Source organism: Pristiophorus japonicus, chromosome 10 (assembly GCF_044704955.1).
Source record: "Pristiophorus japonicus isolate sPriJap1 chromosome 10, sPriJap1.hap1, whole genome shotgun sequence".
In the NCBI taxonomy this organism is placed as follows: domain Eukaryota; kingdom Metazoa; phylum Chordata; class Chondrichthyes; family Pristiophoridae; genus Pristiophorus; species Pristiophorus japonicus.
Genome location: NC_091986.1, coordinates 206638307 through 206664903, shown reverse-complemented (window position 1 = coordinate 206664903; position 26597 = coordinate 206638307). Strand labels below are relative to the sequence as shown.

The 26597-nt window shown below is 48.3% G+C and overlaps 1 protein-coding gene across 1 annotated transcript in view; it reads left to right on the top strand.

Moving 5' to 3' along the window:
* The first annotated feature begins 3323 nt into the window (after window positions 1-3323).
* The window catches only part of mxra5a (matrix-remodelling associated 5a), a 40097-nt gene continuing 16823 nt past the window's right edge, over window positions 3324-26597 (top strand). Inside the window, exons 1-5 of the mRNA XM_070891644.1 lie at window positions 3324-3532; window positions 5217-5346; window positions 7389-7779; window positions 13501-18354; window positions 24928-25834. Of these exons, the coding sequence (XP_070747745.1) occupies window positions 3324-3532; window positions 5217-5346; window positions 7389-7779; window positions 13501-18354; window positions 24928-25834 (6491 nt within the window). The remainder of the gene's footprint in view (window positions 3533-5216; window positions 5347-7388; window positions 7780-13500; window positions 18355-24927; window positions 25835-26597) is intronic.

The window sequence follows — 26597 nt, the reverse complement described above, 5'->3', positions numbered from 1 at the left end:
AAGAGATTGTTTCCCCTGTATAGAGAGTCTAGAACTAGGGGCATAGTCTCAGGATAAGAGGTCGGCCATTTAAGAATGAGATGAGGAGAAATTTCTTCACTCAGAGAGTTGTGAATCTTCAGAATTCTTTACCCCAAAGGGTTGTGGATGCTGAGTCATTGAGCATATTCAAGGCTGAGATAGATTTTTGGACTCTAGGGGGATCAAGGGATATGGGGATCGGGCGGGAAAGTAGAATTGAGGTCGAAGATCAGCCATGATCTTAATGAATGGCGGAGCAGGCTCAAAGGGCTGTATGGCCTACTTCTGCTCCTAGTTAGTTTGTTCTTAACCATGGCCAGGAGCTGGTCCCACTCCACCACTGTAACCCTTGTTACGCTCAGAAATGGATTCACTTCTGCCGACGTTACGGCGGTGGAGTGAGGGGGTGGGGCTGATGCTGGTCTTAGGAAATTCACCTCCGCCCCCGTGAGAGAATGTCTGAGGTCCATAAATGTTCTGAGTTACAGCATGACTTTTTAATAAGCATTATTTCGCAGAAGAGCAGGGGAGTAATCCCCGGTATCCTGGGACAATCGATCAACATCACTAAAACAGATTATCTGGTCATTATCACATTGCTGTGTGTGGGAGCTTGCTGTGCGCAAATTGGCTGCCACATTTCCTACAGTACAACAGTGACTACACTCCAAAAAGTACTTCATTGGCTGTAAAGTGCTTTGGGACATCCGGTGGTCGTGACAGGCGCTATATAAATGCAAGTCTTTCTTTATGCAACTCTGTTTGCAGGTTCTCGTGATCTTGCTCCTGCATCGCCAGTCCCTCCTGCTCACACAGCAAGTGAGCCAAGGTCACATGACCGACCGTGGAAACAGAGTCCAGCTTGAGAACCATCATGGGCTAAAGAATGTTAGTATTGACCATCCTGTCAATAAAGGTGTCACTCGGAGTCCGACAGTAAACGTGGTACAAAGGGGCTGTGTTACAAAAGGTTTTTTATGGTTTCCCTACTACTGAGAGAATGGAGGCAATGTATTCTTCTAGAGTGTTATATTAAGGTTTCTCTACTAGTTTAAAGGCTATAAAAATGTGCTGTATCAAAAAATGTTATCATGTGGAATGTGTTAGAATGAAGGGTGACTTAAGTGGTTTCGTCATTAGTAGATGAGAGTTAATATTGGGGCTCCTTTCCTCAGTGTATTCCCAAGTGTTACCTAATCATTAAAGTTCTGTCCGGTTATTTGTTACATGCTACTTTTCCCATGCTGGGAGTAAACAGGTGTGAAGTATGTGAGTGGATGGATCGTGTGATAAGGGTGTTTTTGGAGGGTTCCTCCAATTGGAGGTAGATAGATAGAAAGATGAAAAGAAGGATAGATGGATATAGAGATAGAGATAGAGATAGATCAATGGAGAGCAAGGTAGAGATAGATAGATGGATACATAGCTAGAGATAGAGGGATAGATGAATATAGAGATAGAAATAGATCAATGGAGAGCAAGGTAGAGATCGATACATGGATAGATAGAGATAGAGGGATAGCTGGATAGAGAGCTAGAGATAGATAGATGGATAGAGAGATAGGCAGGTGGATAGAGAGATAGATCGACAGAAATATGGATAGATGGATAGATAGATAGAGAGAATGGACAACAATTTGTAGATAGGTTTGTGGTGGTGCAAAGCTGTGTAATGGAATCTGCTGACAATGGAAAGATGTGGTTGTTAAAGAAAAGAAAATACTTTAAGCTGCAGAGTAGCAGTTTACAAATGTTAAATATTGTGGTCCCTATGTGCTTATATATATTTAAAGTGCTTAAACCCAAGGGTACAGTTTTAAACATGGCAACAGCGGGTAACATAACCACACACTTTACCAAAATGAGCAAATCTGTGGTATTTATACTCTAATACCACAGGGGATCAGGTGTTTTGGCACACTTTGTTTTATCCGAAAGATAAGGTGGTAAAATGGAGAGCAGAGTACAGCTTCCATTGACAAACTGTTAATGGTTCCTGCATTAATGAGACCATGGAAACAATATGCTGAATAACAAAGATGTATCTAGGATGTAAGGTTAGATAGACATCCCGGAGGTTTGCTGGATTTACTTTTGGGGCAAGGAGAAGCTGTGTAGAACCTTCCTTCAGACGAATAAAGAGATTGGGTTGAGCCCGTACCAGAGTGGATTGTGCATGGTCCATGGAAGGAATGGACTTGATGAGACAGATGTCATTTCATTTTCTGTGTCAGCTGTGGCTCAGTGGGTAGCAAACTCGCCTCTGAGTCAGAAAATTGTGGATTCAAGTCGCACTCCAGGGACAGGAGCGCACAAATCTAGGTTGATGCACCAGTGCAGTGCTGAGGGAGTGCTGCACTGTCAGAGGTGCCATCTTTCAGATGAGATGTTAAACCGAGGCCCCATCTGCTCTCTCAGGTGGATGTAAAACATCCCATGTACTATTTCGAAGAAGAGCAGGGGATTGCCCCAGTGTCCTGGCCAATGTTCCCTCAATCAACATAACAAAAACAGATTATGTGGTTATTATCACATTGCTGTTTGTGGGATCTTGCTGTGCACAAATTGGCTACCGCGTTTCTTGCATTACAACAGTGACTACACTCCGGTAGTAATTAATTGGCTGTAAAGCACTTTGAGATGTCCAGTGGTTGTGAAATTAGACACCCTCAAAGCCTCCTTGATAAAGTGCAACATCCCCACTGACACCTGGGAGTCCCTGGCTAACGACCGCCCTAAGTGGAGGAAGAGCATCTGGGAACTCACTTTTAGAATGGAAGCAAGTCTTCCTCAATTTCGAGGGACTGCCTATGATGATGATGAGTCATACATCCACCAAAGAAAGTGCTAGCTGCACTTCAACAATAACAACACAACTTGTATTTATATAGCGTCTTTAAGATAGTAAATATCCCAAGATACTTCACAGGAGCGATTTTCAAACAAATTTGACACCGATTCACTTACGGAGATTTTAGGACAGGTGACCAAAAGCTTGGTCAATGCGATCGGTCTTTCTTTCTTTCGACCATGCTTCATGTTTTGGATACCTATTGACCAATAGCTAAATGGCTTCTTTCTTTTTTTCTGACAGAACGAGCCGGAACTTTATACTTCTCCCGGGTCATCGCCTGCAGCCGTCCTTTCTGATGGGTCGTTCAACGTTGGAAGAATGGCAACGTTGTGACATTTCCTGAGAGAGCGAAGGTAGAATTTGCACCGCCGGTGTGCTGAGAAGCGCACTGCATCGTCCCGCGTCCCGCCATACACTGTGCACAAACTCCAGCAACTCTTACGGAAGAATGGCGAAGATGCTCGAGGTGTGGCGCGATGTGGTTTACGTGGGGACCCTCTCCATGGTGCTGATTCTGTCTCTGGGATTCCCACGCCTGTCACTCTCGTGCCCTCATCCCTGCGCCTGTTATTTCTCCACTGAAGTTCACTGCACTTTCCGATCGCTGACAGCAGTACCAACCAGATTCCCGAAGCAGGTGGAAAGAATCAATTTAGGGTGGGTACACTTCTGGATATGGCTGCTAAAATTTGAATGATCTCTTAAATCTGCGATGTATAATTACATCAAATGTCTACAAAGGGTGCGTTCATTTGCATTGAACATACAAGCTGATAGCAATTTTGCTGGAAAATGATTAATTCCAGGGGTGAATAGAATGATCCTTGTATAAACTCAGTGTGTCACTTGTGTGATTGACATGTATGGTGTCAGCCACAGCTTAGTGGGCAGCACACTTTCACCTCTGAGTCAGAAGGTTGTGGTCAAGCCCCACTCCAGAGACTCGAACACAAAATGCAGGCGGACACTCCAGTGCCGTACTGAAGGAGCCCTACACTGTCAGCGGTACTGTCTTTTGGATGAGATGTTAAACTGAGGCACCGTCTGCCCTCTCAGGTGGAGATGAAAGCCAATCACGCTGGCGCGTCACAGCGCCCCTCACCATCAGTTAAAGGGGTCCGCTGCAAACTCTGCAACCACTTTATTGGCAAGCACCGGGCTACTAGGGAGGGTTTCAGCCATACCAGCGGCCTAGCACCCAAGAGGGGGTCCCGAGCTGCCTGTTGACGGCCCGGCCGAACCCAGGGCATAATTGTCGGCCCGACCTGGCAGTCGGTCGGAAAAAAAAACATGGATTCGCGGCAGTGCCCTTTAAGGGTGGCCATGCCGCCAAGCCTCAGTAAGGGTACCGGCAGCAAAAGCTGTTGGGGGCATCGATCGGTGGTGGCGCCGTTCCTGTGGGGGATTCCGGAAAGGGGCCATCGGTCGGCAAGGGGTCAGTGCGTGCATGGAGTGGTGGGGAAACGGGCGGAGAGGTGCCCTACACAGCTCCAAAGGTAAAGGAGGGCAATGTTCAAAATGGCGGTCCCTCTGGCACAACTCGGCAGCCAGTCCGCACCAATTTCAGACGGCCACGGGTCTTATTTTTCAGCGATAAGGGAATAAAGGGTTATGGGGAGCGGGCAGGAAAGTGGAGCTGAGTCCATGATCAGATCAGCCTTGATCTTATTAAATGGCGGAGCAGGCTCGAGGGGCCAAATGGCCTATTCCTGTTCCTATTACTTATGTTCTGATAGAAAGAGGCAATTTCAGCCCCTTGGTCTCCTTACCTAAGAAAGCATTTACTTGCCGTAGAGGGAGTGTAACGAAGGTCCAGCAGACTGATTCCTGGGATGGGGGGAATTGTCCTATGAGGAGAGATTGAGTAGACTAGGCCTATATTCTCTATAGTTTAGAAGAATGAGAGGTGATCTCATTGAAACATGTAACATTCTTGCAGGATTTAACCAGGTAGATGCAGGGAGGATATTTCATCTGGCTGTGGAGTCTAGAACCAGGGGTCACAGTCTCAGAATAAGGGGTCGGCTATTTAGGACTGAGATGAGGAGAGATTTCTTCACTCAGAGGGTGGTGAATCTTTGGAATTCTCTGCCCCAGAGGGCTGTGGAGGCTCAGTCGTTGAGTATATTCAAGACAGAGATCGATAGATTTTTGGATATTAAGGGAATCAAGGGATATGGGGAAAGTGCAGGAAGGTGGAATTGAGGTAGAAGATCAGCCATGATCTCATTGAATGGTGGAGCGGGCTCGAAGGGCCGAATGGTCTACTCCTGCTCCTATTTCTTATGTTCCTATGTTCTTATGTGCAGGAGAGTGATCTGCTTCTTTCATATTCTTACAGATTTAACAATATACATTCTGTGAGCAAAGTTTCCTTTGGTGGACTTCGAAAGCTGGAGCTCCTAATGCTGCATGGAAATGATATCCAAAGAATCCCGGATGAAGCTTTTAAAGATTTGCAATCATTGCAGGTAGTACTCGGTTCCTGGGCATAAATATTTAAATGAATTAAAATTGTATTTGTGCTATTTTTTTGTACAAGGGTAAATACCACAAAAATACAGCAAAGGGGATGGAGTATAAAAGCAGGGAAGTCTTGCTACAGTTATACAGGGTATTGGTGAGGCCACACCTGGAATACTGCGTGCAGTTTTGGTTTCCATATTTACGAAAGGATATGCTTTGGAGGCAGTTCAGAGAAGGTTCACTAGGTTGATTCCAGAGATGAGGGGGTTGACTTATGAGGAAAGGTTGCGTAGGTTGGGCATATACACATTGGAATTCAGAAGAATGAGAGGTGATCTTATCGAAACGTATAAGATTATGAGGGGACTTGACAAGGTGGATGCAGAGACGGTGTTTCCACTGATGGGGGAGACTAGAATTAGAGGACATGATCTTAGAATAAGGGGCCGCCCGTTTAAAACTGAGATGAGGAGAAATTTCTTCTCTGAGGGTTGTAAATCTGTGTAATTTGTTGCCTCAGAGAACCGTGGAGGCTGGCTCATTGAATATATTTCAGGCGGAGATAGACTAATTTTTGAGTGATAAGGGAGTAAAGGGTTATGGGGAGCAGGCGGGGAAGTGGAGCTGAGTCCATGATCAGATCAGCCATGATCTTATTAAATGGCGGAGCAGGCTCGAGGGGCCAAATGGCCTACTCCTGCTCCTATTTCTTATGTTCTTAACCCTGACGTATGTGACAGTGTTGAGGACATTTGGCTGCAGTCTCTCTCGACAGTATTGGCCCGTGACTGGCGGTCAGTGGTGAAGCAAAGGCATTAGTCGCTTTGCCCCGAAGTAAACGTTGCACAAAGGTCTCGCAATCTCTGTGGCGAGAAGTTCGACTTCCCCGGCGCATCATTAAAATCAATGCAAGTTAACGGGCCATCCCTAACGCGACCTGTTATGGTGTCAAGAAGCTGTCTGAGCGGCCAATCACAATGCAGAATTTTCGCCAGCCAAGAACCAGGAAGCGAATAAGCTGCTTTGATTCAAACTGTTTTTAAAAGTTAACGAGAGAGCAAAACAAAGGTTTGTGCTCTCAAAAGAGGAAAAGGCAAATCTGAAATAAAGATGAACAAACTTCAAACAAAATAAAACATTTTTTAAAATATCTTAAAAATGTAAATTTTATTAAAATGTATAAATTTGACATTGGACAAAATTAAAATGAGTTTTTCTGGGCCATAACGTTTGTTTAGCAGTCAATACACTGTTAAAACCTATTCCAAAAGGGTCTAACTTTTAATTATGTATGTAATAGTGCTATTATAGCCCATGTCTTCACCAGTTTCCCTGATTTGACGATTACATTGATTACCGGCTATGGGAGTAGAGTGGGGGTGGTGGGGTGTGCTGGGGTAGTGGCACAGCACAGCCAGTGTCAGAACAGTGAATGACTGACCGCAACTTCAGGATTTACGCACCAGGACTACATCCTGAAGTTGCGGTCAGTTTCAAAAGGGTAATAACAGCGACCGCTGTTCGTTCACTGTTATTACCCTCCACAAACTCTGGGCCAATATATTGCCCACATCATGATAATGTGCTTGTTAATGCTTAGGTAGAAACTGTTATTGACTACAACTATGGGAGAACTCTGTATCCGAGATGTACCATTGCTCCTGGCTGAAGGAGAAACATAGTGATTGCAAGCAAATTATAAAATATCAATATAATGGAATATTGTCTCTTTTTCCCCCGCATTCTTCTGCCTCGTTAGCTTTTTGCCGTTGACCTGTTCTCGATCCCTATCTGTTAGTGCCAGAGCTTTTTCTCTCTCACTTTTCCTTCCTCCATCTCCTTAAATGCCTTGAGCCACCCAAGATGATTCAATAAAGTTCAGTAAATCTCTGTGCAGGCAACACCAACTACCTCAATGATCTGTGACTGTTATGCATGTGCTTCTTGTTAATACAGTGCCTTAATGCTGTGTTATAAATGATTCTGCACACCGAACTGATTTAGGATTGTTCCCTTATTGTTGAACTTAATTATTCGTCTCTTGCAGGTACTTAAAATGAGCTACAATAAAGTGAGTGCCATAACAGGGCAGACGTTTCAAGGACTGGTGAACCTATTGCGATTGCACATAGACCACAACAAGATCGAGTTCATTCAGCCGGGTGCATTCTATGGACTGACTTCCCTGAAGCTGGTGCAACTCGAAGGGAACCTGTTGCAGCAAATCCATCCAAACACCTTTGTCACTTTCTCACTTCTGCGGCATTTTAAAATCTCCTCAATAAAGCACCTCTACCTCGCGGATAATTCCATTCGAACACTGCCCAGGGAAATGCTCCACTCCATGTCACAACTGGAAAGTATCTACCTGCACGGGAATCCGTGGTCATGTGACTGCAGGTTAAAATGGCTGCTGGACTGGGAAAAAGAGGCTGGAGGTAATCAGTGGCTTTGCACAAAGTAGGAATGTATATGTTACATTATTTTACCTTTTTTTTCCCTGCCCGTCAAGGTGAGGAATATTAGTGTTGGAAAATGGAACACTTTCCTTTTGCAGTGTCAGCAACATGTACTTCCAGGTGAGGTGCAGCATATTAAGATGCGCAGTGAATCTCCCCTTCCCCTCTGTACAGGTTGGGGCTCTTTTCTCTAGAAAGGGGAAGAAGGAGAAGTAAACTAATAAAGGTCTTTAAAATTATGAAGGAGGTTTGATAGGGTAGACATCGAAAATATGTTACCACTTGTGCGAGATTCTAAAACTAGGGGTCAGAAATATAAAGTAGTCACTAATAAATCCAACAAGGAATTCTGGAGAAGCTTCTTTGCCCAGAAAATGGTGAGAATGTGTGTAAGGGGGGAAAAAAGTACACTTGAGTAAGAAGTATAAGGGAATTCGGAGGTTCTGAGGAATTGGGAGTTCCTCTGTCTTAAGGTATGGATTGTAATATTGACCAATTATGTAAAACTCGCTTATGTATGTAAAGCACGCTTATACACTCATTTACATTGGGTTAAAAGAGGGAGGCAGAAATGCCTGATGGTTAATGAACCATCTGAAGTAGCCAACATGGCATTGACCCTTAACACAGAAAATAGAAGATGAAAACATACACTCAGTACTGAAACACAAGGGCAGTGGAGAATCAACAGCCTAGAAAGATATCATTCCCTGCTCGCAGCGCCAATTGTTGGGGTAAAAGCAAGACTTCTCTCCCTCGAGGCGAACTACCTGATATAGGAAGTTGACACCTGTCCTCTGTATAATGACCACGGATTCACTGAGACGAAAACTTCGGTTCACCAGTTTTATTATTTGAACATGCTCGGGAAATGTTCCGATGAACACTTCAATGTACAAAAGTTTTACCAGCATAGTTATATGATTTTTCGATTTGTGCGACCCTCCTACAAAACCACTGATTGGCCTACTGCTCAGACTGGCTGTGAGTGGTTCCCCCCACCTGTCCATCTCTCATGCTGTCACCCTTTTAGAATGTGTTCACCTTTGCCTCAGTTTCTCATGACGCGTTGATTGACCTTGCTTCCCAGGGTATGGTATCTTTCTAGGATGTTGGTTCTCCACTGCCCTTGTGTTTCAGTACTGAGTGTATATTTTCATCTTCTATTTTCTGTGCTAAGGGCCAATACAGTGCTGGCTACTTCAAATGGTTCATTAACCATCAGGCATTGCTGCCTCGCTCTTCTTAACCCAATGTAAGCGAGTGTATAAGAGTGCTTTACATACATAAGTGAGTTTTACATAATATTACAATCCCTACCGCAAGACAGAGAAACTCCTGATTCATCAGAACCTTCTAATTCCCTTATGCTTCTTACTCAAGTGTACTTTCCTCCCCCCTTACAATGTGGAACTCGCTACCATAGGGAGTGGTGGAGATGAATAATAGAGATGCCTTTAAGGGGAAGCGAGATAAGTTAATGAGGGAGAAAAGAATAGAAGGATATGTGGACAGGGTGAGATGAAGTAAATAGAGTGGCAGAAGGCTCATGTGGAGCATTACCATCGGCATAGACCAGTTGGGCTGAATGGCCTGTATTTGTGGTGTAAATTCTATGTAATTCTCCCCAAAATGCCCATCAGCTGTAAATGCAGCAGAGCTCCCCCTAGTGCACCATTGTGGCTTTTAACCCATTTCCGGTACCAGTGTCCATTACCTCTTCGAGAAAGATTGGCAATTTGATGCTTAATTAGGAGCAGTTTTGCGTTGTGAGCCCTTCCCACTGAAGCAGTCTTTGTCCACTGGAACTGGACACAGACTTGCCTCGGTCATTTTAGATCAGATCCTTCCAGTCCACAGACGGAACAAAATGTTATCCTATCATTCTGGGCTAGAACTGAATCCAAATTACCTAAGTGTGAAGCCCAAACCACCCTAATTCCCCTTATCTATTTCGTCTGGTGAGGGAATCAAGAATAAGGGGACATAATCTTAAAATTAGAGCCAAGCCATTCACATGGGAAATCAGGAAGCATTTTTTCTCACAAAGGGTATTAGAAATCTCAACTTCTCTCCCCACCAAAAGGCTGTGCATGCTGGACAATTGGAGCTTTCAAGACTGGGATCATAAGAACGTAAGAATATCAGAAAAAGGAGCAGGTGTCGGCCATACGGCCCCTCGAGCCTGCTCCGCCATTTAATATGATCATGGCTGATCCGATCATGGACTCAGCTCTATTTTCCTGCCCGCTCCCCATAACCCCTTATTCCCTTATCAGTTAAGAAACTGTCTATTTCTGTCTTAAATTTATTCAATATCCCAGCTTCCACAGCTCTCTGAGGCAATGAATTCCACAGATTTACAACCCTCTGAGAGAAGAAATTTCTCCTCATCTCATTTTTAAATGGGTGGCCTCTTATTCTAAGATTATGTTCCCTAGCTCCAGTCTCCCCTATCAGTAGAAACATCCTCTCTGCATCCACCTTGTCAAGCCCGCTCATAATCTTATACATTTCGATAAGATCATCTCTCATTCTTCTGAATTCCAATGAGTAGAGGCCCAACCTCCTCAACCTTTCCTCATACGTCAACCCCTTCATCTCCGGAATCAACCTAGTGAACCTTCTCTGAACTGCTTCCGAAGCAAGTATATCCTTTCATAAATATGGATCGATAGATCGTGTTGGGTAAGAGCATCAAGAGTTAGGGAGCAAAGGCGGTTAAATGGAGTTGAGGTACAGATCAGCCTGAGGGGCTGAATGGCCTATTGCTGTTCCTCAATTATTATCTAGCACTTGTTTATCAAAGAATCATAGAGGTTTACAGCACGGAAGGAGGCCATTTCGGCCTATCGTGTCCGTGCCGGCCAACAAGAGGCTATCCAGCCTCTACGCTCTACTCTGAACTCCTACGCAGCAAGTGAGCCCCAGGTGGGCAGAGGAAACGTTACAAGGACACCCTCAAAGCCTCCTTGATAAAATGCAACATTCCCGCCGACACCTGGGAGTCCCTGGCCAAAGACCACCCTAAGTGGAGGAAGTACATCCGGGAGGGCGCCGAGCACCTTGAGTCTCGTCGCCGAGAGCATGCAGAAAACAAGCGCAGGCAGCAGAAGGAGCATGCGGCAAACCTGTCCCACCTACCCTTTCCTTCAATCACTCTCTGTCCCACCCGTGACAGAGACTGTAATTCCCATATTGGACTGTTCAGTCACCTGAGAACTCACGTTTAGAGTGGAAGCAAGTCTTCCTTGATTTTGAGGGACTGCCTTTGAGATCCAGCCTAATCCCACTTTCCAGCTCTCGGTCCATAACCCTGCAGGTTATGGCACTTCAAACGTACATCCAAGTACTTTTTAAATATGTTGAGAGTTTCTGCCTCTACCACCCTTTCAGGCAGTGAGTTCCACACCCCCACAACCCACTGCGTGAAGAAATTTCCCCTCAAATCCCCTCTAAACCGTCTACCAATGACTTTAAATTTATGCCCCCCTAAGTTGTTGACCCCTCTGCTAAGGGAAGTAGGCCCTTTCTATCCACTATATCTAGGCCCCTCATAATTTTATACACTTCAATGAGGTCTCCCCTCAGCCAAGAAAAACAAACCCAGCCTATCCAATCTGTCCTCATAGCTAAGATACTTCACTCCTGGCAACATCCTCGTAAATCTCCTCTGTACCCTCTCCAGTGCAATCACATCCTTCCTGTAATGCGATGACCAGAACTGCACGCAGTACTCCAGCTCTGCCCTAACCAATGTTTTATACAATTGAAGCATAACCCACCTTTCTCTTTACAATTTTTTTTAACAAAACCAAAATGAATCTATATACAGTTTGCATTAGCAGCTGAACTACAATATTTGTCATTGCCTTTATAGCTATCGTACAAACTAAGGAATAAAAGGAGTATTTGCAGCTTCACTATTTAGTACGAGGATTCGAATGGGCTCAGATTAATAAGCTGAGTCACGCAAACTGGAAGCAGTGGGGATTGGGAATGGGAAAAATCAGGACGCGCTCCTGATCCCAATCCACTGATTCCTGCTGGAATGGGCCTTGTATTTGGACATCAGTTGAGAACGGGATTGGGATGGGCCGTGCTGCGCTCAGTGTTGAATAGCCCACTGACGTCCATTGATGCCAACAGCCCACTAGCCAATTCTTTCTTACTGGGCACAAAGGCTGAGCCTCCTAGCATGCCCCAGTGTGGGTTAACCAGTGCAAAAGGTGCGGAGGGCCTAAACACAAGGTGTGCTTGAGGCAGATTAGGCCCCTGAAATATATTAAGAGCAGGGGGGCAGCCCCACAATGTGATTGGAGCACCTGATTAGTGCTTCAGCCATGTACAGGTACTGAAGAGGAAGCCCAATTTAAAACAAAAACAATGTCCGATACATTGCCTGATTGGGTGGTGGCGACAGATTCAAATGGTAGTCTTCAAATGGGAACTTGATAAATACTTGAAATAGAGTGGGGGGATGGGGGTGGGAGGACTAACTGGATTTCTCTTTGAGAGAGCTGGTGCAGACTCGATGGGCCGAATGGCCTCCTTCTGTGCTGTGCTGTTCTATAATTCTCATCATAGGCCATCCCTCGGAATCGAGGAAGACTTGCTTCCACTCCCAAAGTGAGTTCTCTGGTGGCTGAACAGTCCAATACGAGAGCCACAGACCCTGTCACAGGTGGGACAGACATTCGTCGAGGGAAGGGATGGGTGGGGCTAGTTTGCCGCACACTCCTTCCGCTGTCTGCGCTTGACCTCTTCACGCTCTTTGCGTTGAGATGTTTAAAATGATTAAAGGAGTTGTTAGGGTAGAGAGAGAGAAACGATTTCCTCTGGTGAGGGAGTCCAGAGGGGGCATAACCTTAAATTTAGAGCCAGGCCATTCAGGGGTGATGTCAGGAAGCATTTCTTCACACAAAGGCTAGTGGAAATCTGGAACTCACTCCCCCAAAAAGCTGAAGTTGATAGGTTTTTGTTAGGCAAGGGTATTGAGGGTTCCAGAGCCAAGGCGGGTTGATGGAGTTGAGATACAGATCAGCAACGATCTAATTGAATGACGGAACAGCTTCGAGGTACTGCATGGCCTACTCCTGGTCCTATGATCCAACCACTGCACAAGGGTTGGATCCTCAGACCCACTGTTTAGGACGTGCAGAATTGCCTCTTGGGAGCGATCCAACATGGCATCAAGTGCCTATGGAACTGTACCCTAGCAGGTCTCAGTCTGCTCAGCAGAGACGTGGAGAAAAAAGAAAATAATTGAGGTGTATAAAATTATGAGGAGCCTAGCTAGAGCAGACAGAAAGGGCCTATTTCCCTTAACAGAGGGGTCAACAACCAGGGGGCAAAGATTTAAAGTAATTGATCGGAGGTTTAGATGGGATTTGACAGGAATGTTTTTCACCCAGAGGGTGGTGGGGTCTGGAACTCACTGCCTGAAAGGGTGGTAGAGTCAGAAACCCTCACCACATTTAAAAGTACTTGGATATGCATTTCAAGTGCCGTAACCTATAGGGCTATGGACCAAGAGCTGGATAGTGGGATTAGGCCGGATAGCTCTTTGTTGGCCGGGGCGGACATGATGGGCTGAATGTCCTCCTTCCGTGCTGTAAACTTCTAGGATTCTAAGGAATCAGCACAAGAAGAATTTCTGTCAACTACTTTGATGTTTTTTCTTTGTTCTTCCTTTTGCAGGTGTGGTGAAATGTAAAAAGGACCGAACGTATCCGGGAGGGCGGCTGTGCTCCGTGTGTTCCGAGCCCAGACAGTTCGCCAAAAGAGAGCTTTTTAAATTGGGTTCCAATGACCTGGCATGCACAAGGCCGAAAATTGAGTCCCCATTGAAGATGAGCAACAGTACCGAATGGGAAGACGATGAAGGTGAAGATCTGGCACAACGACACCATCAAAAGCCATTCGGGAGCATGGCTTTGAACTTAACTGACGAGCAAGGTAACAACAATAATTTGCTGTGCCAGGTCCACAGGCTGAAGGGCGATACGTCGATTCAATGGCAGCGTCTAAACCCACGAGAAATTGGAGTCAACCTGACCCTTTCAGTGAACCTTATATGTAACATGGATCAGGAAAACATGGAGAGGCTATGGAAACTGATTGCCTACTACAGTGAAACCCCTGCCAAACTACAAAGGGACTTAATGTTGTCCAAAGAACCCACGCTGAGCTATCGCTATAGGCAAGCCACTGACAATGAAGCTTACTACTACACCGGTGTCAGAGCTAACATTATGGCTGGGCCCTCGTGGTTAATGCAACAGTTCGTCACCATCCAACTCGACAGAAGGCATACTACTGCCAGCCACGTTGTCCTCCTGTTCTCCATGTATCTCTCGCAACATTTTCCCTTGAGCGATGCGGCGAGAGACACGAGCAACTGGGTTTTGATCCGAGACAACGAGGGGGCAGAGAGGGGCCAGGTTGCAGTGGCCGGGACGATGCTGCAGCTAAACTGTCGGGTTGCTGCCTCGGGGAGCCCATCCCTAGAGTGGCTCCTTCCTGACGGCACCCAGCTGAAAGCTCCCTACAGCAGCGCGGATAACCGCATCTCTGTCTCCGACACCGGGAAGCTGGTCGTGAAGGCGGTGGACCTGGGCGATTCGGGCTTGTATCAGTGCACTGGGGCCATTGAGGACGAGACCGATACAATGACCTCTCGAGTGGCTGTGCGACCTGCCAGAGTGCACGCGTCTCGGGTTGAAAGTGGCATCACTGTGCTTTCGGGAGATGCCATCTCTCTGCCTTGCACTGCCATCTCGGTGCCAGATGCCCGGCTGAATTGGGTCCTTCCGAATAACAATGTGCTGGGCGCCCCGTCCAACACCACCGACGGGTTTGTAACAGAGAATGGCACTTTAGTCATCGCAACTAGCCACATCAGCGACAGTGGGCACTACAGATGTATAGCCATTAACAAGTACGGCTCGGATTCACTGACTGTCAAAGTGGCAGTCATTAAAAGGTTGCACGGGCGGCCAGTCAAAAAGGGGAAGGCAGTTCGGGTTCCCCCTCCTAAAGTCTTTATCAGACCAGAGGATCCAGAGGTGGAAGAGCAGGGTTCGGGTCTAGAGACACCACATGAAAGTCAGAAGCAGGTTACCTACAACAAATACACTGGCGGGATACCGGCTGGAGGAAGGGAGCTTCATGCAGATGCCACACAAGGCCATTCTAAAGTCAAAGCCATCAAACTAAGGAAGGGGTCACAGAGGGGCAGGGCCAAGACCACGGCAGAAGGCAGGAGAAGATGGGACTCGCGCAGGAGGGTCAACGTGTCTAATAAACAGATTGACCCACAAAGGTGGGCGGACATCTTGGCCAAAGTGAGAGGGAAAACTGTTCCTAAAGTAACAATCCCCACCTCGATCCAAGTCTATGAATCAACCACTGCATCGCCAGCTACAAGGGCAGACCAGGTACATGCCCCGGCCCCAAAACAGTCAAACAGACCCGACCCAGAGGAGTCCAGTGTGGAAGAATCATCGGCAATTGGCGAGCTAAATTTTTCTGAGGATGAACTAATACATGTAAGCACGCCGCGTGATGCAATGGTGAAAGTCTACAATGTGCCGGAGACCACCACACTCGAGGGACCTCTCAATCTTAAACTGCAAGGGAAATCTTTGCAGCAAACACCTAGAGGAGATATTAATTCTGCTAACAACCAATCGTCTGGTACGCCTCACACCGCGGACCCTGTTCTTCAAAGCACTACTGAATCCAGCAGGGCAGCTAAGCTCTTTGCAACCCCAAGCTATGAGACAGACATTTGTGAATTTCCAACAGCCTCAGCTTCAACACTGGAACAGGCCCACAGTGAGCCAACAAGGGAAATAATTAAGATGGAGCCAACACAAGAACCAGGCGATTATGATGCATCTGGCACTCTAGGTAAAACAAATGCTCCAACAGCTAAGGCACACGAGGAGATGGCAGAACCTTGGACTACTGAAGCTGTTGCACAAATAGCGAGGAAGCTTCCCGGAAAGGGTTCCATAATTGATGGCGCGGATGTAAATTCTGACAGCGATAAAGACAGCCCACATAGCAGAGGAAGTCCCACCACAACCAGCGGAACAGTTACCACTTCAACCACAACTGAAGCAACTAGAGCAACCATCAGCGCCCCTGCCTCCACAACCAATGCCACAAGCACCACTACCCTGACCGCCACCACCACAGCCAAAGCAACTAGCCTCACGGCCGTGGTCCCCAACACCACGACCAAGCCAGCTATTGTCACAACCGCTGCTGCCGCTCGTCCCAGCACGGCAGCCAGAGCAACTGCATCCAAAGCCATTGTGCCCAGGATCTTGGCCAAAGCAGGCACTGACACCACCGCGAATGCAAGAGCCGGCCAAAGCAGAACAACGGCCATTATTGCTTCCCGAAAATACTCAAGGAAAAGACTCCATGGCCGAAGGAGGTATCGGCCTAACAGATACAGGCAAAGGCAGCATTTGCATCCAAAATTCAGGGCCAAAGAAGAAAAGCCTACCCGCGTAAATATGGTAGCAACCACTCAGCCAACTATGAAGACTGTTCCAACAGAAAAGACACATTTTGCCAATGAGCAAATCATAGTCAAGACTACAGTGGAAAGGGTGTCAGCGGCATCAGTTTCCAGCCGAGCAGATTCACTACAGCTGACTACAGAGGGACCCAAGCTAAAATCGGCAGATGTCTTGGCCATTATAAAGTCTCCACATATACCGAGATCTCCAGGGAAAGCTGTCACTCAAGGACCGCATCGACCAGAACCGTTAACCTCAACAACACAGACAGCACTTGAAACAACCAAAGCTGCTTTCTCAAATCGTCCTGAGGTGGAGCCAACCAATCCTGACACTCTAACCCATCAAACAAAAGCACTGTTTATTCAAGTGGATTTACAATTGCACAATAGTACGAAACTTGCTGCTACAACCGTTTCACCTCTGATAGCGAAAACCTTTGCTAAACCTCCAGATCCCGCTATTGACTCGGATTCTCTGGAGTCAGACAGTACACCCGTGTCAACCACAACAACCATGACTTTAGTTGTTCCAGTGGGATCTGGGAAAACAAAGGGCCTACAGGACAGCAGACAGACATTAGGTGTCACCTTAAATTCACCTGTCCTAATGGCACTACTTCCTATTACTACCGCAGTTACTTCGACATCAGAACATGTCATGAAAACATTTAGCACAACCATTGCTTCTAATAGACCGAGATCCAGGGAAACTCCCAAATCGAAGATGGTGCCAAAAATACCAACCACGACAGTTTTAGCAACTGAAACTGAGCCACCAGTGATCCATCCATCCACGTTTCAACAACATAGAAGTGATGTTACACCAAAAGCGCCTTCCTCTCCTGACACAACTAGAGCTCCTTCACTGTTTCCTGGTCAGAACGTCCCTCCACAAGGACAAGCGACAGAACATGTTGTGTCAGGAAGCAGTTGGTTAGGAACCCAACCAACCACCGCAGCCTTCGGCCATGCCCCTCTTTGGCCTTCTCAAGCCACGCTTGCAGTGGACAAAGGAGTCCTGCCTCCAGCCATTCAAACGGGGAGTGTAATTTCTCCACAAGGTGCCTTGCCCACTCAGAAAACTGCTGGAGTGGGAGTCAGGAAACAAGACCGAGGGGAAACCTCGGAAAGTAATAACGAGCCAGATCGAGTCCTTTCAAGACTGCACACAGCAACCACACCAGGCCGGCAACAAGTTAAAGAACCATACATGGGGCGGTCAAGCAACTTAACTTGGATTTCAAGGCGTACATGGAAGGCAGATGCAAACCTCAGCACGATGTCCATTCTAAGCCAAGGTTCTGGGCCCAAAGCCCCCAAGTATATTCCAGTAGGAGCGACGCAGAAACCACCAACACCAGCAACAAGGGTTTGGTCTCATTATTTTACAGCGGGCGCACCATCAACGGTTACTGACAGGCCCGGATTGGGAGCATTTGCACCAAGAACTGTGCAAAACGCATCGAAATCTGATGAACCTTTTATCAAATGGCCAGCAGCAACATCGGCGCCCCTATTCCGAACCAGCCCGGTGATATTTAACAAGCTAGCCGATAGGAAAGACGCTGGTTTAAGCGGCAATTCGAAAACGCCGAAGACAAACTACAGACCGCCATTTGGGCACTCCGTTGCGCCAATACCCAACACACATCAATGGCACCAGCATGTGCGGGTCCCATTTCCGTTCATCAAAGTGAAAAGCTCCGCGGCTGCCCCCCTGGCAGTGCCCGCGAGTGCACCAACAAGCGCGCCCACCAAAGCTGCTACGGCGCAATCGTTCAGAAGCACCTTATTGAACAATCGGTTATATTACACCCCAATCCGACCACCGCTCGGCGGGAGCTCATCCAACACTGCTCAACTGTCTCCCAATTTGACGGCGACGGAGGGAAAGCCAGAAATAGTGACCAGGAGCCCGCTGACCGTGTCTGTGAAAGCCGAGATGGACGCGTACCTTCCTTGCGACACCACTGGGGAGCCCAAGCCTTTTGTTTCTTGGACGAAAGTGTCAACAGGTAGGAGACATTTACATCTACTTTACAGCCTCACTGTAAGTAAACTTAGAAAGTGCGGGGCTAGAAATTTATTTGGTTACACGGGGCACTAAGCACCGAGCGCCCGAGCGCCGCGCTGTCAGTACCTGCCAACGAACGTCAGTGAAGGTTTAGCGGTGGTGTCGACAGCATGCGCTGCGCTCGCTAGTGCAGCCCACTGGGTGATGTCACCGAGTGTGCAACGCCCCCGTAGCGCCTCATTTGCAAAATTGAATCTTTTGCCTGCGGCAGCGCCTGGCGCTGAGAGCGGCGGGGGAAAGCAGTCAGTCCAGCGACAATCCCGGGGCAAATATCATCCGGCGTAATCATGCATAAGGCAAGTGGTGACATTTCACTTTTTCAACTTTTATTTATTTGTTGCAGCAAGTGGGCAAGTGTGGCTGAGGTTGATTGAAATTTTCAACTGGATTTTTGCTTTCATCTTTAGGCGCAAGGATGCCGGCATCCTCGCATCAAGAATTAAGTCGGCCTCCTGCGCTATCGCTCCGTTAGCACCCGAAGAGGATTGTGGAACGCTTTCCTCGCTCCTCTTGGGGTGATATAACTGAATATCACACTTTGAGGCGGTAGACATCGCCCGGCGCTAAAAGTAACACCCCAGCACTGTCACCGCCTCAAAGCGGGCGATACCGAATTTCCAGCCCGCAGTTTTTTATCAATGGAAAGCAAAATCATTCAGTTTCTATAATGGCCAGTCGATCAACAACATCAGTTTTATGCCTGAAGTCAAGTTGCAAAATCCATTCCATAATCTCTGATGAGTTAGCCAAGGCATCTACTCAATACAATCCCTTCAGTACAAGTGACACATTGGCTCAGTGTATGGTCGCCAATTCTGATTGGCCATATTCCTGGAGGTGTTGTCACCTGACCTCCCGACTCCAACTGCCCAACCCCCACAAAGTCCTCCCATTGGTCGCCCAACATGTCCGTACTTTAAGACCTTTAGAGAGGGAGCAGAAAAGATTTACAAGAACGGTTCCAGGGATGAGGGACTTCAGCTATTTGGCAGACTGTAGAAACCTGGGGTTGCTCTCCGTAAAGCAGAAAAGATTGCGAGGAGATTTGATCAAGGTGTTCAAAATCATGAGGGGGCTAGACAGTGTAGAAAGAGAGAAACTGTTCCCATTGGCGGAAGGGTCGAGAACCAGAAGACACAGATTCAAGATGATTGGCAGAAGAAGCAAAGGCGATGTGAGATAAAAAAATTTTACGCAGCGAGTGGTTAGGATCTGGAATACGCTGCCTGAAATGTTGGTGGAGGCAGATTCAGTCGTGGCTTTCAAGGGGGAATTGGATAAGTACCTGAAGAAACAAAATTGCACGACCACAGGGAAAAGGCGGGAGAGTGGGACTGGCTGAAGTGCTCTTGCAGAGAGCCGACACGGGCTTGAGGGGCCAAATGACCTCCTTCTGTGCTGTAACCATTCTATGGGCCCAAGTTTCGAACCGCGCCTAGAACGGCGCAGTCCTGACCTGGACGCCCGTTTTTCGTGCCACAAAGTGCGCCTAAAAAAACCCTCCAGATTCTCCACCTCCCTGCAGGTCCTCTGGCCCTCGGCGCAGCGCAGCAGGAGCTGTAGGGGGGCGGAGCCAGGTCCCTGCGCTGAAAACAGTGCCGGGACCACTGCACATGCGCGCTACAGTGGGCACGCATGTGCAGTAGCTCCAGGCGCCCAAAACTGTGTGGGCGGGGCCGAAGCACGCAGCCCCTAGCCCTGGCCCAATGGCCTCACTGGGGCTGCGTGAATAAGGCTCCTCCCACGGCCAGCTCCTGCTTCCTCCCGACCCGACTCAACTCCCGCTTCCCACCTCCGGACCGGACCCGACATCGACCTGACTCCCGCTCCCCTCGCCGCCCGCGGACCCGACCCGACCCAACCCCCCGGACTGGACCCGACCCGACTCCCGCTCCCCCCACCCTCCGACTGGACCCGACCCGACTCCCGCTCCCACCCCCCCCACCCCGCCCCCGGACCCGACCCGACTTCCGCTCCCCCCCCAGCCTCCGCCTCCGCCTCCGCCTCCGGACCGGACCTGACACCGACCCCAACCCGACTCCCGCTCCCCCCCCTGCCCCCACCTCCGGACCGGATCCGACACCGACCCCGACCCGACTCCCGCTCCTCTCCACCTCCCCCCCCGCCTCCGGACCAGACCCAACACCGACCACGACCCGACTCCCGCTCCCCTCCCCTGCCCCCGCCTCCGGACCGGACCCGACACCGACCCCGACCCGACTCCCACTCCCCCCCCCACCTCCCCTCACCCCCGGACTGGATCCGACTTGACCTCCCTCCCCCCGACCTGACCTCCCTCTCCCTCTCTCCTCTGACCCGAACAGAACCGACCTCCCTCCCACCACCCCCCCGACCCGACCTACCTGTAAATCTGGTGCTTGGGACAGGCCCTGCCCGAAGTCTCAGGCCCGGCCCATTCAGCCTCCCTCCCCCTTCTCCTTTCCGCCCCCCCAATCTCCTTCCCCCCCCCAATCTCCTTCCCCCCCCAATCTCCTTCCCCCCCAATCTCCTTCCCCCCATCTCCTTCCCCCCCATCTCCTTCCCCCCCACCCATCTCCTTCCCCCCCCATCTCCTTCCCCCCATCTCCTTTCCCCCCATCTCCTTTCTCCCTCTTCTCCCCTTTATCCCCTTCTCCCCCCCCTTCTCCCCCATCCCTCCCCCTATATTGTTTATAATGGAAACTAGCACCCAATTATGGCCCAGATTATCGCCGAGTGCCACTTTTGGCTTTTTGCCCATAATTGCCCAAATGATCGCTGGCCTAAAAAGACAGGAAAAGCTACAATCACCTGACCCTAACTTGACACTACGGACGTCATTTTCTAACTCGGATGATCTGTACTAAAAGGCTGTTCCAAGTGCTTCTCAGGAGAATCAATTTGTGAATGATTGTAAAGGCCTTTTTGACTCTTGTCAATCATCTCATCACATTTGTATTTGTTGAGGACAAATTAAGGGCATTTATAGCGATTTATAGTGATGGGGCCTGTAATTTCTCAACTAGTATTGATCACTAATCACATGCGGCAGAATAGATATGGGAAAAGGTTCATTGAAGAGCATTATGTGCCCAATCAAAGAGGTGGCAGACTGCTGCTGCTGCGGAGAAGTTACACCCAACATATTTACAGGGATAAGCGATCATAAATGGACTTCTCCGATAACACGTGCATTAGGAGGCTGCAATTCCGAAAGGAGGTCATCAGTGAGATATGCCAGCTAATTAAGGGAGATCTTCAGCCTACCAGTATCATCAGGACTGCACTGCCCATTGAGGTTAAGGTTACTGTGGCACTTTCCTTCTACGCATCGGGCTCCTTTCAGGCCTCAGCTGGCAACATTTGCGGTATCTCTCAGCACACCACACATTGCTGCATTCGACAGGTGACTGAAGGCCTTTACACATGCAGGATGGACCTTATAAGCTTCTATGACCAGGGAGGCACAGACCGAGAGAGCTCTGAGTTTCTCAAGAATAGCAAACTTTCCCACGGCGCAGGGAGCAATAGACTGTATGCACATTGCCCTGAGGGTACCTTTACAGGATGCGGAGGTGTTTCGAAACCGAAAGGGATTCCACTTCCTGAATGTGCAGCTCGTTCTCGACCACAAGCAAATGATCATGGCAGTAAATGCAAATTTTCCAGGGAGCATCCATGATGCGCACATCTTGCGTGAGAGCACTGTCTCTAACTTGTTTAAGGTCACGGTTGGATACTGGGGGATAAAGTATATGGCCTTGCCAGCTGGCTCATGACCCCCCTGCGTTAGCCCCAGACAGAAGCCGAGAAGCGCTATAACAAAAGCCATATAGCTACACGCAATATCATCGAAAAGACAATTAGAGTTCTGAAGCAGCGCTTCAGATGCCTGGACCACTCAGGAGGCAACCTACAATACCACCCTGACCAGGTCGCTGAGTTCATTGTGGTGTGCTGCATGTTGCATAACCTAGCTATCAGGAGAGGGCAACAATTGCCAGGTGGGACTGCCGGTCCACCTCAGGAGAGAGAGGAGGCAGAAGAGGAGGACAAGGAGGAGGACGAGGACCTCGGGGAAGACAATCAGCCAGGCAATGGACCCATGCCCCCATGCCCCCACCCCACACCACCAGAAAAACCCCGTGGTAGTTACGCAGTTGCAAAACTTTTGCGCCAGCAGCTCATAAATGAACACTTTGCGTGAAGTTATGTTGGTGACCATTACATTTGCGTTACATTTCATCCTGGCCATGGCCATTGTTTGCGACCCTTGTATTGATGTTCTACATTACATTATTAGAAGATACTTCACATCAATTGTAAACTTAAATACATTTTCTTAATAATGTAACAGCTACTTTTAAACTTTTTTTAACAAACATATATTAACCCCACCCCCCCCAGTCTTCAACAGTGAATAACATTTTTAATGCCACAATATAACAAGAACACCCTCCCACCATCCCCAACAGTCAAATGTCAACAGTTTGGGAACCATCCAATTTTCCAGGAAGGTTTTGTACTGGGGCCAGAAGCGCCCACCGATTTGCAGTTTATGATCTAAAGGTTAGACCCCAATGTTGCTCAGTAGACAATCACCTAAATTCCAAGTGTTAATGACATTATTGTGGCCCATCAGCCCATATAAAACAGGATTACAGGATGGTAGGGTGTGCTGTTTAAGGAAATGTATTAAAAGAAGCCAGTAATAAGATTTGTGGCCACATTCTGATGATATTGGTGAATCATTATTATTTTCTTTCCTTGGTTTGGGAGACTTTTGTGCCATTGGCCCTGAAATTGCGGTCGGAGGCTTCCTGCGGGCAATTGGCCCTGACCTGAAACATTTCTACGAATTTGGTGGTCCGGGAGGAGTGTGGGGTTCCGGTGGGGAGGCCTTCTCTTCCCGCGCTCCCGTCCTCCAGGTTCCCACGCAGAAGGTGCAGTCACGTATGACTGCTCAGCCAATCAGGTACAGTATTCTCAATTAATAGCAATGGGAACTCCGTATCTACGAGTTCTCATTGCTAGTAATTGAGAAAAAAACACAATAACACCAATTAAAAACTAAAAAACGTACCTCACTTAATTAAAATTAATTGAAATTAAAGTTAATAAATATCTTAGAGAAATTATTTTCTCAGTTTTTAATAAGTTTTTAAAATTATGGTTTTAAATAAATTTAACGTAGTGGGCAGGGCTTTTAAAAATAAAATGTGTATTTTTAATTTTATATCTTATGTTTTAAGTGTGTTTTAAGACTCTTACGCCTGTAAAAGTAGGTTATGCGCCTGCTTTTATCAGACGCAAGAGTTTTGAGGACATTTGCTGAGACAGATATGGGTAAATCCCGCAATCTTGCCCTTGCAAATGTCCTGGCTCCCGAAATGCTGGAGCTTGACAGATCAGAACAGCCTGTTTTCAGCACATGCGCATTGTGCACTGAAAATCGGCTTTTGCAATGCCTTCCTGGGTCTGTACACACTCTGTACGGACCCAGGGAGGCCGGAATCTCTAGGCCATTATATTCTGGCACTGTCATTTTTACCGTATGTCCATTAGACAGAGACAATGGGCTTTCCAATGGGAATTCTCCTTGACTTTTTTTTTAAGCAGGAGCAATGGTGGGAAGCCAGGCAGGTCAGGGTACACCTGAGGCAGACTGTGCTCACCTACCAGTAGCCACCGACTCACATTAGACAGACAGAGGTACTCCCACCTGGACAACGATCATCTGGAACCTGACACACAAGCAGAGCTGTGCAAGAACCGTTGCAGCGAACATGCACCATTGGGCCATTGCTGGTAACCACCACCTGGGCCCTCAGGACCTCAGAACACTGAAGCTGATGGCCTACAGCCACTCTAGGCTGAAAATGCCTGATCTCATCTGATCTCAAAGCTAAACAGAGTCAAACCTGGTTAGTACTTGGATGGGAGACTGCCTGGGAATACCAGGTACAGTAGGCTTGCAGGAAAAAGAACAGTGAGGCTGATTTTAGCCTCTTTGCTAAATCCCAGGCTGAAATAAAAGAGTTCTGTGTTATTAACCCTTGTATCAGCTGTGGCTCAGTGGGTAGCACTCTTCCCACTGAGTCAGAAGGTTTGTGGGTTCAAGTCCCACTCCAGGAAATTTGAGTGCAAAGAAAATCTATGCTACAACTCTAGATAGTGTTGAGGGAGTGCTGCACTGTCGGAGGTGCTGTCTTTCAGATGAGGCGCTAAAAACCAAGGCCTCAAGTGGATGTGAAAGATCTCTTTGGCACTATTTTGAACAAGAACAGGTGAGTTATCCCCGGTGTCTTGGCCAATATTTATCCCTCAATCAGTGTAACAAAAAGACAGAATATCTGGCCATTATCACATTGCTGTGTGTGGGAGCTTGCTTGTGTGCAAATTGGCTGCTGTGTTTCCCACATTACAACCGTGACTACACTCCAAAAAGTACTTCATTGGCTGTAAAGTGTTTTGAGACGTCTGGTGTTTGTGAAAGGCGCTATGTAAATCTAATTCTTTCTTGTGCTTCTTACAGGGGCTGTGATGACGACAAGAAGCAAAACGCAACGATTCGAAGTCTTCGGCAACGGGACCTTTGGCATCCGCAACGCGCAAGTCCAGGACCGCGGGCAGTACATGTGCGTGGCGTGGAACCCACTCGGCACGGACAAGATGGTGGTCACGCTGGTCGTGCTGGCCCAGCAGCCGCGGATAGTCGGCGCCCGCTACAAGGACGCCACCGTGTACCTGGGCGAGCCTTTCGCGGCCGAGTGCCGGGCCGAGGGCACTCCCGCCCCCCACGTCTCGTGGCTGCTGCCGGGCCGCAAGCTGCTGAGGACCCCGGGCAGCGGAGGAGGGGCCAGCAGCCTGTCGCTGTCGCCCAACGGGACCCTGGCCATCGACCAGACCGCCTTCTCCGACCGGGGGGTCTACAAGTGCATCGCCAGCAATGCTGTGGGGGCGGACACGGTGACGGTGAGGCTGCACGTGGCGGCCCTGCCTCCCATGATCCAGCAGGAGCGGACCGAGAACATCTCGGTCGTCCCGGGGCAGGGCGCACGCGTCCACTGCACCGCCAAGGCCGCGCCCCCGGCAAACATCCGCTGGGTTCTCTTCGACGGCACGCAGATCCGCCCCTCCCAGTTTATCAACGGCAACCTGTTCGTCTTTCCCAACGGGACCCTCTACATACGCAAGCTGTCGGACCGAGACGTCGGAAACTATGAATGTGTGGCAACTAACGTAGTTGGTATTGCCAGGAGGACAGTGAGCATAAACATTCAGAAGCATTCAGCCACGGCCAAGATTACTGTATCATCTCCCCAAAAAGTAGACATTAGCTACGGGCGTGCTCTACATCTGGACTGCGTAGCGGCTGGAGATCCAGGCCCGAGAATACTCTGGAGGCTGCCTTCCAAACTGCTTGTGGACTCACGCTACAGGTACGTTAATATTTATAGAGATGGGTAATAAAACCTTTGGGCCCCACGAAACGTTTCTTTTTGTCATTGTCGTTTGTCGGCCATACATCAGAGTCATAACTAAAACTGCCTATTTCCACCTCTGTTAACATCGCCTGACTCCGCCCCTGCTTCAGCTCATCCACTGCTGAAACCCTCATCCATGCCTTTTGTTACCTCTAGACTTGACTATTCCAACGCACTCCTGGTTCGCCTCCCACGTTCTACACTACATAATCTTGAGGTCATGCAAAACTCAGCAGCCCGTGTCCTAACTTGCACCAAGTCCCGCTCATCCATCACCCCTGTGCTCGCTGACCTACATTGGCTCCTGGTTAAGCAACATCTCGATTTCAAAATTCTCATCCTTGTTTACAAATCCCTCCATGGCCTCACCCCTCCCTAACTCTGTAATCTCTTTCAACCTCACAACCATCCGAGATGTCAGCGCTCCTCAAATTCTGCCCTCTTGAGCATCCCTGATTATAATCGCTCAACCATTGGTGGCCGTGCCTTCAGCTGCCTAGGCCCTAAACTCTGGAACTCCCTCCCTAAACCTCTCCATGTCTCTACCTCTCTTTCTTCATTTAAGACGCTCCTTAAAACCTACCTCTTTGACCAAGCTTTTGGTCATCTGCGTCATTTCTTCTTGCGTGGCTCGGTGTCAAAATTTGTCTTATAACACTCCTGTGAAGCGCTTTGTTAAAGGCACAATATAAATACAGGTTGTTGTTGTTACTGTCAT